Below are 12,087 nucleotides of genomic sequence, written 5' to 3' on the forward strand. Positions count from 1 at the left end.
ACATTTATTTATTTACATATTGTGTGCATGCACATTGTACTTTGATACATTTTGCGAAAATAAAGCAATTGAAAGAGAGAAGTTATCAAGTATCATTAATGTCGTAATTTTATCTACTGGCCCCTGGCCCCTTGCCATTTTTGTAATGTGGCCCACAGGTAAATCTATTTGAGTATCCCTGTACTAGCCTATAAAGTAGACTGTCACTCAAAACCATAGAATACTCTAAGGTCAAAACGAGGTCTTATGATTAAAATGATGACGTCGGCGAGAGAGGAGTGTTACAGGGTGCTCTAGCTAGGCTACGGCCCCACCCCGTGGTCCCCGTATGTTACTACCTCTGTAGCTTTATTACCTCGCTGAGTCACATGAAGCTGTTGTTGTCATTGCAATGCAGTCATGTACGCTACCGGCTTTAATAGAATAAAAGGCACTGAGCACAGCACATCTCTCCTGGGTATCTGTTATACACATACTTGCAACATGGTGACAGAAGTGGAAGTAGGATCATAAGAAGTTAACGTCGCTCTGTCCGTCGCCAAAGCAGCGTGTGTTTGTTTGTTTTGGTGAGGATTAGCAGCTTCGCAACTCATACTGTATCTGATCTTTCAGCCATTCATCACAAAGTCGCCCCCTTGGCATCACAACGGCACCATGGAAGGACTTGATGTCTCTCAGGTATGTGACATAAATGCCATCAGCCCAGATAACATCTCTCACTTCAGATTACAAGAGGTAGGGGCAGCTTCACATAGCTCACATAGCGGCAACATTGCACCAGTGCTTCAACTGAAGGATGAGAACAATACATGAGAAAGGGCAAAAACCTCTACCAAAGAGGTTTGATAAAGAGGGGCAAAAACAGAAGACCAAGTACATGAGCCTGGAGAGGGCTTAACATAAGGATAACATTATGGATTGCAGCTTTAAACACTGGGGAATCTATGGAATTAAATTAAGAGAAACCGTGATCTTACTGATGCCTTGTTTGCAGCTGTTTCTGGCGGTGCCAGAAGGGGTCAGCCAGGTGCATGGATGTGACAACCCCTGGTCTGCAGGTGTGTTTCTGCTGGCTCTGCTGATCGCCTCACCAACCATCTTTCTTCATGCCATGCTGGGCTCTGCCGTTGGAGTATTATCTGGTAACAATCCTGTGGCAGCTTCATTTATACAAATACATTATAATGTTAATTAAATATGCCTGTAAAAGCTGCGGTTCAGATGTTAACATCCAGGGTAAGATGCACTATCATGGCTTAATATTTAACACTATACTTAACACGCTTAACACTCATACTTTGTTGAATGACAGTATTGTGCTATTTTTGGAAACAGTTTTAGGGGCGCTAGCCCCTCCTATGCACAGCTTTGTGTGTAGGTGTGTTTGAGCACGGAATGTGTTTGTAGCATGGCATGTGATGATTTGATTGGCTTATTTAATAATAATAATACAACTTTTTGTATAGCACCTTTCATGACATGAAATGCAGCTCAAAGTGCTTTACAGAGCAATGGAGAAAAAAGGTAAAGCAAAGCATAACACATTAAAATAACAGCAGTAATGCAATACAGTGAGGAATGCAACAAAAAGGCATCATGGGGTCTGTAATTGATTGAAAATAAGTCATTCTTTGGGTGAACTACAGATTTGGGCATTCTGAATGCATTAGGTGTTTTGTCCTGTTTGACAGCTATTTCATATAGAACCTTGTGCTCGTATGCTTTGTGCAGGTCTGGCTTTAGCAGCTTCACACGGGGACATTTACTCAGGGCTGTGGGGATATAACAGCGCTTTGTCCTGTGCTGCCATCGGAGGGATGTTTTATGCTTTGACATGGCAGGCACACTTACTGGCTCTATCTAACCTGTGGTAAGACTGAAGAAGAATAAATATATTGAAAGAAACATTTGACCATTGTTCAACATTATCTTCATATATGAACCTCTAATGCTCACTATAGGACAGAGTACTTTCTATCTATACTTAACTGTGTCTCACTGGCCCCCTTTCCACCAGGATTGAACCGGTTCTGTTATTTTTTTCCTGACATATTTTGAACCGGTTCAGAGTGTTTCCACTGAAAATGGATTGGTCAGAATCGCAGAAGGCGCTTTAACCTATTTTGGGCGGGAACCCCTTTTTGTGTTTTAAACATTGTTATAATTTAGCTATTGAAAAATAGCAGATCTACAAGCTCATAGCGCGCCACCGAGCTTGTAGGTCTGCTATTTTAGAAAAATCGTGAAAATATTTATTTCAGAAAACTCATCATTATAATTTTTCCAAGTAACTGGGGGCCCACTTGCAATATCCTGGCCCAACAGTGGGCCCCGGCCCACAGGTTGGGAATCGCTGTCCTAAATCAATTCAGATCAGCCTCATGTGACCGCTCACATATCCCCCGCAATGCTTCAGCACGGTCCTCATGTTTCAGGTGGCGTTGCCAGCATGCACCTGGCCTTTCTGCCTGTCAACTCTCATCTTCCTCCTCCTCTCTTCTGAAACACCGGCCATCTGCAGACTGCCTCTGTCGGTGGTCTCCTACCCCGAGAAGAACCTGCAGTACTTCAGAGAACTGAGAGACTCTGAGAGGTCTAAAGGTCCTCAGCAGATCTACAGAAGTGGTTCTCAAAGTGGGGTCCTTGAAGGTCCCCAGCGAAATGTGTTAATGTAGCATAAAAAAACTAGAAATGCACTCTGTCGAGCTGCCAACTTGCACAACTTACCTCTGACTCTTGTCAACTTAATATCTATTGCTTTGAGTTCTCCTTTATACAGTATTATAGTGCATTTCCATGTCCCAGAATAATTGTTGTAAATGTTGACAGCAGAGGGCAGCACTGCTAAGGGAAATTAAAAGTGCTGCCTTTGGTACAGTAAGTTTGCTTGTAGCCTTAAATGTAACCATATGAAGTCTCACATGTCACAATCTTCGCTGAATGTTCGCAAGGTTGCCAGTTCGAACCCGGGCTCCCCCAGAGTTAGTGTTGAAGTGTCCTTGAGCAAGACACTGAACCCCAAATTGCTCCTGATGTGCTGGTTGGTGCCTTGCATGGTTTCTGCCACCATCAGTGTATGAATGTGTATGAATGGGTGAATGTAATGCACAATCTATGTAAAGCGCCTTGGATAAAGGCGCTATATAAATGCACCATCTAGAGATCCCCACACAGGATTTCCATCAAAGGAAAAGAGGGAACAGGTTTTAGTATAACATGTAAGTTGTAACATTGTTATTTAAAAACATGTCAAAGACACAAGGCTGGTCAGACACTGGACAATGGTATGTTAAACGCAATTGCTAGGTAAGAAATCACACCCGTGTGAAATGAGGTGCGCTCTTATCGTACATCATCATGATGTAACATGTCTATTTGCTCAGACACTGTTGTAAAATTGTCTATGCATTGTCAATGGGAATTTAATCTGTGTAGGATGAAAATAGATACTAAACTGATTTGCTCAACCACATGACGTAAATTCTCCATGCATTGTCAATGGGAATTTAATGTTTGTGTAGGACGAAAATCTACACTAATAGCTGAATATATGAGAGGCTAGTGCCCCTCAAAAACTGCACATGGCGTTACTCTGTATGTGTGCGTGCGTTTTACCATGGAACACTTGGCCCAGCCACTGGGACACAGTGACATTCACACTCAGTCATGTGTGGGGGCTGGAGGATGATTATGTAACAGAAGGCGAGAAGAGGAGGTTGATGATTAAGCGTGGATAAACGTTTATTTTGTTTGGCTTTTTATGTTCCTCATAGAGAACCGTTTTCTGTGAAGGAACCAGAAATGGTTCCTCAACAAAGAATGTTTTCATTGTTCTTGAGGCACCTTCAACCACTCAACCCTGGCATCATCATTTTGAGCATGTCTACTCTTAATAAGCGAACATTTGTCGAAAACAGATCTGCAGGCTTACATGTGGAGAGATTTGTTTTAGAGGAAAAAGGAGCAGGCCAAGTGTAGAACTCTGGTAGACACTGTCAAAGTATAGGTTTTAAGTGGTGTTCTTTAAAGTGCCATGGTCTGAATCTGAAAAACACCCGTGAACTGTGAAGTGAGGGGCACTCTTATCAGAAATAGGATCCAGCAGGAAAGCACAGACATCTAAAAAATTCTACGGGTGCTGAACACACATACGTACAGATGAGAAGATAGCAAGTCAAGTCTGCACACCGGTATTGAGCTCCAACTTTTTGACCCCTTCGGGTCTTCGTCAGGATGCATGCCATCATTCCTGACGAAGACCCAAAGGGCAAAAAACTGAAGCGCTTTGCCGACACTACAAGTTGAAGCAGCGTGCAAGCGTCATTTCCATCTACCAGCTGTTGCCGCCTCTTGACGTGACAGTGTGCCTGTACCCACACACAAAGCTGGGCATAGGAGGGGCTAGCGCCCCTCAAAAAGCCTTATTGACAATACTGATGATAGTGCTGTCAAACAAGTCTCTCTCAGCTAAGTGGTCCTTGGCCTGCTGCAGTAGATAAAAGGTGAACTTTTCCCTTCCCACAGCCTGGTTGGTGAACAGGACAGTGTGACCTTTAGGGCCTGGAGAGGTGTCGGCAATGGGATGATGTCAGTGTCACTTCCACTGTGACTCACCTGACGCCTCACCAGTGTTGCCATATTTTGCGAGAGATGTGGCAGATATTTGAAAATAGCTTGTAACTGCTTAAATATATTTGTATCTATTGTATGCTATAATTGTTTTTTTTAAAGGAACCATTTTGAATATTTTTAAAAACATTTTAACAACACAAATCCGATACTGGGGTCCCTAGCTGCTACAAACTATTTTGAGATGAGGGGGGCCTCATGGACAAATAAATAATTATTAATTAGGGGGTCCTAGATTTGAAAATGTTTGAGAACCACTGGTTTAAATACAACATTAGGGAACAAGCGAAAATAAGCAACTGCACATTAGAAACGAGCTCTGAAAAACGCAACGCAACCCACTCAATATTTCCAAGCAACTTTACAGAAAAACAAACCCAAAGTTGCTTATGATAAGCAGACCTGGCAACACCTCACATATCCTACTGCCCCACACCTAAACATAAACACATGGAGCTGTGAATGTGAACATGAAGGACATGTGTGGATAGCTCCAGGGTCACACATTTCTGCAGTGGTGCAGTACTGACTTAACTACCGGTAAATGTAGCAATACCCCAATTTAGAAAAGCTGCTTTTAAAATGTTACGTTAGTAAACATACATGCTGTAGTATTTGTGATTGTGTCAAGATATGCTTATAGTACCAACAATAGCAGATCTACAAGCTCACGATCTGTTGTGATCTGGTAGAGGTGCTATTTTTGAATAGCTAAAATAAAAGTATAAATGTTTTGTTTTTATAATCTAAACCTGCAAAGTAACTAAAGCTGTCACATAATTGTAGCTGAGTAAAAAATACAATATTTACTCAGGTAAAGTATAAAATAAGGCCTATACGAGGTTAATGTATGATTTGTATAAACTAAAGAATGAACTAGTAAGAAAGTTGCACCTATAGACTTTTAGTTAGTTACTCCCACTGCTGATGAAGAGGCATGAATCCAGAAAAAAGACAGAGAAAAGGGACAAGCACATCACACTAAAACCTGCAGTTATTTACTTTACTTGGGCACACAAATGGTGTGTCACTGTCATTAACTGAGAAATCCGTTGTATGAATGAGGCTTTAGTGTGGCTGTTCCAGTGGGCAGGAAGAATGAACACTGTGAAAGAGCTAATTCTATCTTGGCACAGTCTGTGAGCAGTAGGCCTGGAAGAGCTTCTATCTGCCGTGTGACGCTTCTGGCTCTGTGCACATTCAAACCAAATTTGTCTCCCATTTCCTGTAAGGAAGAATGGAGAATCCACTAGAAACTCCTTCTGCCATTGGTGGAGTGCAGCATCAGGAGGAGGAAGCATGACCTTGTATGTATGTATGCATGCGCTCTCTCTGACACAATTTTCCATTTCCATAGCAACGCTGCACATATTGCCAAGAAAACGGTGTTTCATGACTTTGTAGGGCAGTAGAACCTAAATACATTCACAAGTGTCTGTCACTGTGGGAAAATTTGTTATAGGAGCAACTTGAGGGAGTGTGTGTGTGTGTGTGTGTGTGTGTGTGTGTGTGTGTGTGTGTGTGTGTGTGTGTGTGTGTGTTTTTCATGGCTGACCTCAAACATACTGGAACAAATCAGCACCAAACTTGGTGGCCAAGGAAGACACTCTCCCAATGTTTTCCAATCTAACAACAACAACTATATTATTAATGAAGAAGTCACCTCCTAGCCATCGCACTTATGGGATTATGTTTAAGAGGCTATGTAGTGCAATTATACACACAAATGACCGACACAGCTGATACATAAAAACACACACACATGCTAGACTGTAACAATGATGCACGCACACTTCTACACACAGAGACATAACGACACAGACAGAGTCTGTCTCAGAGAGAGACATTAATAGGGTCCTTAATTAAGTCCTACTATATACTTTGTCATAGGAGGGATAGCGAAAATAGCAGATCCACAAGCTCATATATGTTCCACTATTTCTTTTTAAATGTTAGAATGACATGCATGCCCATGTAAAAGTGAACATTAGCAGACAGTATGACTTGTCAATATTTTATTTATTTCGAATAGTCAGTAAAACATAAATAGCATACCCTTTGAAAATCATCATAGACTATTCAGTTGTTGCATAGCATCTATTATGTCTACATGGATGGACGCGGCATCATGGACATTTTCCCAGGATCCATAACGTGTCGTGACCAAATCAGCTGAGCCCAGCCGTCGGAACTCCGGAAGCAAGACTCGAGATGGAGAAGGAGGCCGCTACATCCGCGTGATCATAACACGCCGACCAATGGGCTTCAGCGAGGCAACAGAAATCATGGCATTCCCTGTCATGCGTCAGGGACTGGGCGGGTTCGGGGAAAGCTCGGTCACGCTGTGTGGGTGGAGAGTGTAGTAAGAAGCTGCCGCAGCAGACAGTATTTATCAGACCGCAGAGAGGCACCGGACTGAGGAGAACATTTCAGCACCTTCCGTCACTGGATAGCGACATAGTATAATAAGCCGGCATTTCAGCACCAGTCTCTGTACAGACAGTGACAGTTTAAACAAAGAGGCATTTCAGCACCACTGTTACTGGACAGCGACACAGAGTTTAATAAGCAACCATGGTTCTTATCTGGACGCAATTTGGAATGAAGCACAAAAATGTCAACGTCAAGTGCAAAGTACGTTCTATGCACAGGGATGACAGCTCGAGCTCTTCGTCTGGGGTAAGTTTAATTTATTCAGTCTGTATCACAGATTAACAAGTAGGCTTTGAAAGTACTGCATCAATCTGTTAACCAGAGCTTAATACAAACATTCAGAATGAGTACTAGTCTGCTGTTGTTTAATTCTATTGTTTACGCTGATTGCCATAGTCTACTTTTGCACCCATGTGTGTAAATCCATGAAATGCATGAGTGTGTGTGTGCATGTTCCGTAAAATCGGAGCTGTGTGTGAAAGCTGAGGACACTGACTGTTGCTGTGGGTTCATTCAAATGCAGGCTGTTAATGTGCCAACTGCAGCCAATCGCTGCAGAGATCTCTGTTGTTAGGGAGGTCTTTACCTTCACTAGCCTGCACACAGAGAGAGAGAGAGAGAGAGAGAGAGAGAGAAAATATATGAATATTGAATATATAGATCACTGGTTCTCATTTCTCAACATGAGGTCCAGGGACCCCCATGGGGTCCTTAAGGAGGTTCCAGTGGGCCTCTAGACAAATCATAGTTGGGAACCAAATGGACCCTCTGAGACTGCATTAATTCTGAGAATGTATAAAATGGAAATAAATGGACCCTTATGGGTTCCATTTGTACACTCTCAAATCATGCAGTGGAGTTTACAGTGTAAAGTAGTACCAGGTACAAATCATATGAAATGAGGGTCCATGGCATAATGAATATAAAAGTGGGGGTCTTTGAAATAAGACAGAGATAACACAGATGATGAACGCATATGAGATGCATTGTGCAAAGAGATCATGTTGCTCAGTGTCATTGGCTCCTATACTGGCTTCGTGAAACTCTATGAGCAAAACACTGAACGAGCAGATGCCTTACATGGTTGCTTCTGTCTTCATTCAGTGTGTATGAATGGGTGAATGTAATACACATTGTAAAGCACTTTGGATATGGTGCTATACACAATGCAGATTTTCGCATACAGGCTTTTCAAAGGTTCTGGTAGGCCCTATTATACAATATGATAGCCTCTAACTTCCCTGGACTATCAATCCACACAGTCAAATTCACACTTGACATAGTAGTGTTACTTTTCATCCATCTCATTCACTCATAGATTCATACTCGTTTCATACAAGTCGTAGATTATGCTCACAAGTATTTGAAAGAGAGAAGAAAAAAACTAATACAGCAGTCCATTCTCGTTGAGAAAGGTGGCAGGTGATACCAGAGCATCTGCTTTGTAATGATCTAACCAACGTGTGATGTCTTGGTTTCCTCAGGAGAGCAGTAAGTCTGATCAAGACGTGCCTTGTCTACCGATCAAATCCACAGGGAAGGATTTCTACAAGGTCCTGGGCGTCTCCTCTGACTCCAATGAAGATGAGATCAAGAAGGCTTACAGGAAGATGGCTCTGAAGTTTCACCCAGACAAGAACAGCGAGGCTGACGCAGAGGACAGGTTCAAAGAGATTGCAGAAGCCTATGAGATCTTGACCGACCCCAAGAAGAGGAATATATATGACCAGTTTGGAGAGGAAGGTGAGCGGGAGGCCATTTATGCAATTCATGCTTTTGTGGTAGATTATTAATTTAACCAGAAGTGGGGAATAGATACAGTATGTTCACTGACTCAAGCAGTAATCCATTCTCTTGTATATCTGGCAATATGTGCAATGTAGACATTAATGAGTCCCACAGCTGATAAATTATTTAAGACTGCAGTGGAAGTGCTTTCCTCACAACTTCATTTTACACTTGTACAATGGCGGAAAGTAGAAAATAATGAAAAATAAATGATCTACAGTCTCACAAAGTGTCGTGATATAACGCCATTGTGAGCATGCAGATCTGTAACATTTTTGTTACCACCACACTCTGACTCCTCTGGTGCGACAACATTTATAACATCATTTTGTATTGTTTCTTACATTTTAGAGACATGTAAGAAACAATAAAAAGTCAACCCACTCTCTGTGCAACCCATTGCTGTTATAAAAGAGCATGGCGATCTGCATCGGAATGAAATACCACGCCAATAAGGTTGCTCTGTATAAATGCCACCCTTGTGTTCTTTCTGTCTCACAGGACTTAAAAACGGCGGCGGGATGTCAATGGCCGGCCATGCAAACACAAACCGCAGCTATTTCCATGGTGACGCCCACGCTACCTTCTCCACCTTCTTTCATGGTTCTGATCATTTTGATATCTTTTTTGGGCCCGAGTTTGATGTTGAGGACAAACTTTTCAACCCCTTCAACCGCTTCATGTTCAGAAACGTGGGCGGGGTTCACACCCGCGACCTTCATAAGGGCCGACGGCACTTGCAGGCTGTGGTGGTGCACGACCTTCTGGTGACACTGGAGGAGGTGTTGCACGGCTGCACGAAGCACATGAAGATCACACACAGACGGCTCAATGCCGACGGCAGCAGCCTGAGATCCGAAGATAAGGTGCTCAACGTGGTCGTGAAGAAGGGCTGGAAGGCTGGGACCAGGATCACCTTCCCCAGAGAGGGAGATGAGACCCCCAACAATGGCCCTGCAGATGTCACATTCATCCTCAAGGACAAGAAGCACCCTCAGTACAAGAGAGATGGTTCCAACATCATCTACACAGCCAAGATCACCCTCAAAGAGGTGGGTTTGTGTTCATTTAGAACATTATATAAAATCACTGGTCTATTATAATCTAAGCAAAATGGGAGACATTTTATGCAATAGAGGTATAGAGCCACTTAAACACACTCATTTTATGTAATTGTATGCTACACAATTACATAAAATGACTGGTCGAATAGTCTAAAGCAATATGGGAGACATATTATGCAATAGATCAAGCCACTTTTAAACACACTCATTTTATACTTTTAAGCTGTAAAAAATGACTGGTCTATTAATACTCAAAGCAACATAGACATTATGCAATAGATGCAGCCACTTAAACCCACTCAGTGAAGGTTCAAATATCCTATTATCACAGTCATCGTTTATATAACACTACAATCCTTCATCATTCATGATCTTTTGTATACCACTTATTTTTGAGTGGTGCAACCACTCCAAGGAACAGCAATGTCCGTGTTCACCTACCGTATGTGTTCATTAATGAGCATCATTTAATGAGTACCAGTAGGGGCGCTGTTTGCCAGAAACAGAGAGAGAGAGACAGTGCTGCACTGTTGCTTGCTAATGAGAGAGAGAGAGAGGAGGGGGGGGGGGGGCTGGGGGGGCTGGGGGGGGGGGGAGTTGCACCACTCGGTTCACACAGGTGTGATTCTTTTAAGCGTGCAGACTGCAGCCTTCTGCAGTGATAATATCCCTGTCATATTTACTGAGGATCATGGCTTTAATTCTTCACTGAGACTCTTCCCCACTGCTTACGGGGCTGACAAACGCCTGCTAACACGGCAGCAGCTTGCTCTAGTGTTGTACCTCATCAGCTCCTGCAGAACAAGAGAGAGCGGAAACCTAAATTTAGCCTCAATGCTGACTGCCCCCGCAAATATCTCTCTTCATTTTCTCTCTCTCCTACGACACCACATTTCTAGAAGGCTTTCATATACAGGGAGCCTTCTTTCTTTGTTTATTGCTTTCTGTTCTGCACTTACGCCCACATTCGGCTAGTATATATAGAACAAGGACTAAACATAATATGTAACACTTATGTAACACACGAAACCTTGAGCAGAACCAGGCATTACTTGATTGATGTTCTCAGTGTATAATTAATTGATTCAGTCATTACAGGGACCCCTGAGAATACATTACAAAACCTCAGTCTTGAGAACTGACATGTATCTCTCTTCTTTTCTTCAGGCTCTTTGTGGATGCACAGTTAACGTCCCCACACTGGGAAACCGGATGATGCCGCTACCATGTAGCGATGTCATCAAACCTGGTGCTATCCGGCGACTGCGGGGTGAGGGTTTGCCCCTTCCCAAGAGCCCCTCTAAGCGCGGCGACTTGATGGTGGAGTTCCAGGTGATCTTCCCCGACAGGATCCCACCCCAGTCTCGTGAGATCATCAAGCACAGTCTGGCCAAGTGCTAATTGCTTATGACCAGATCTCCACAGCTTCACCATGCATTCTGACGTATACTTAGTTGCCTTCACTGCCTCAATCAGCCAGAAAGAGAGGGAGGAAGGATGGAATTAATTAAGCGAGATGGGAGATTGGGGTTGATCGTCGAGAGAGAGGAATTGGGGGAGGTATGGAGAATGAGGGAGAGCTTATTCAGAGAGAGAGGGGGGAGGGAGGGGGAGAGAGAAAGAGGGCGAGCGATGTGGATAGAGGGAGAGCTTAAACATGGACTAGAGAGAGAATGTTAGAGAAAGGCAGAGAGAGGGAGGGAGGGAGAGAGAGCCTATACATCCACGCAATATCCCGGCAACTGCTGGGTACCTAAGTATACATCAGGCATGAGTGTACTGTACGATGTTGCACAGCCTTGCAAAAGGTGCTAAAAAAATCACAATCTCGTATTGTGTTTGTACAAGGGCAAGCCAAGCCTCACTGGAGGCAGCAGATGACATAGAGACTTGAGCAAGAGATGATTTGCTACTGTTGTATGCACTTTAGGCATGATGCTCAATACCACACAGTGGTGTGTTCAGAACTGACAAATGGTATCTGAAGGCTTTCTTTTGAATAAAAGGATTAGATGTACTGTTATTTCTTTTGCAAATCCATGTTATATCAAATTGCAATTCAAGTTTATATATAGACTTAATGCAAATGTTATAATAATGTGCCAAAATAATGACTCTCAAAGTTATATGGTGTTCATATGACTGATCTTTTACATTGATTTATTACAATAGA

At 42.9% G+C, this 12,087-nt stretch overlaps 2 protein-coding genes across 3 annotated transcripts; both read left to right on the top strand.

Moving 5' to 3' along the window:
- The first annotated feature begins 583 nt into the window (after window positions 1–583).
- On the top strand, window positions 584–2,746 carry LOC308309919 (urea transporter 2-like). 2 transcript variants are annotated; one of them, XR_013963437.1, is made up of 3 exons: window positions 584–678; window positions 995–1,142; window positions 1,732–1,859. XR_013963437.1 is itself a non-coding variant. In XM_080755892.1 (3 exons), the coding sequence occupies exons 1-3, from the start codon at window positions 655–657 to the stop codon at window positions 2,501–2,503; spliced, it is 240 nt and encodes a 79-aa protein (XP_080612018.1). In that variant the 5' UTR covers window positions 590–654; the 3' UTR covers window positions 2,504–2,746. The 2 variants fall into 2 exon arrangements, 1 of the variants encoding a protein (XP_080612018.1); XM_080755892.1 differs by lacking the exon at window positions 1,732–1,859 and adding an exon at window positions 2,436–2,746 and having other exon boundaries at window positions 590–678.
- A 4,441-nt stretch (window positions 2,747–7,187) lies between these two features.
- Window positions 7,188–11,387, top strand: LOC308309549 (dnaJ homolog subfamily B member 5). The gene is made up of 4 exons (XM_080755445.1): window positions 7,188–7,308; window positions 8,547–8,805; window positions 9,352–9,902; window positions 11,082–11,387. Exons 1-4 carry the CDS (start codon window positions 7,204–7,206, stop codon window positions 11,313–11,315), a joined length of 1,149 nt encoding a protein of 382 aa, XP_080611571.1. The 5' UTR covers window positions 7,188–7,203; the 3' UTR covers window positions 11,316–11,387.
- The last annotated feature ends 700 nt before the right edge of the window (window positions 11,388–12,087 follow it).

Source organism: Protomyctophum bolini (genome assembly GCF_963924005.1).
Source record: "Protomyctophum bolini genome assembly, chromosome: 22".
Lineage (NCBI taxonomy): Eukaryota > Metazoa > Chordata > Actinopteri > Myctophiformes > Myctophidae > Protomyctophum > Protomyctophum bolini.

Coding starts and splice junctions, on each gene's coding strand:
- LOC308309549 (XM_080755445.1), top strand. CDS start 7,204: ATGGTTCTTATCTGGACGCAATTTGGAATGAAGCACAAAAATGTCAAC. Junction 7,309..8,546: donor GCTCGAGCTCTTCGTCTGGG/GTAAGTTTAATT, acceptor TGGTTTCCTCAG/GAGAGCAGTAAGTCTGATCA. Junction 8,806..9,351: donor TGACCAGTTTGGAGAGGAAG/GTGAGCGGGAGG, acceptor TCTGTCTCACAG/GACTTAAAAACGGCGGCGGG.
- LOC308309919 (XM_080755892.1), top strand. CDS start 655: ATGGAAGGACTTGATGTCTCTCAG. Junction 679..994: donor AAGGACTTGATGTCTCTCAG/GTATGTGACATA, acceptor CCTTGTTTGCAG/CTGTTTCTGGCGGTGCCAGA. Junction 1,143..2,435: donor TGCCGTTGGAGTATTATCTG/GTAACAATCCTG, acceptor CTCATGTTTCAG/GTGGCGTTGCCAGCATGCAC.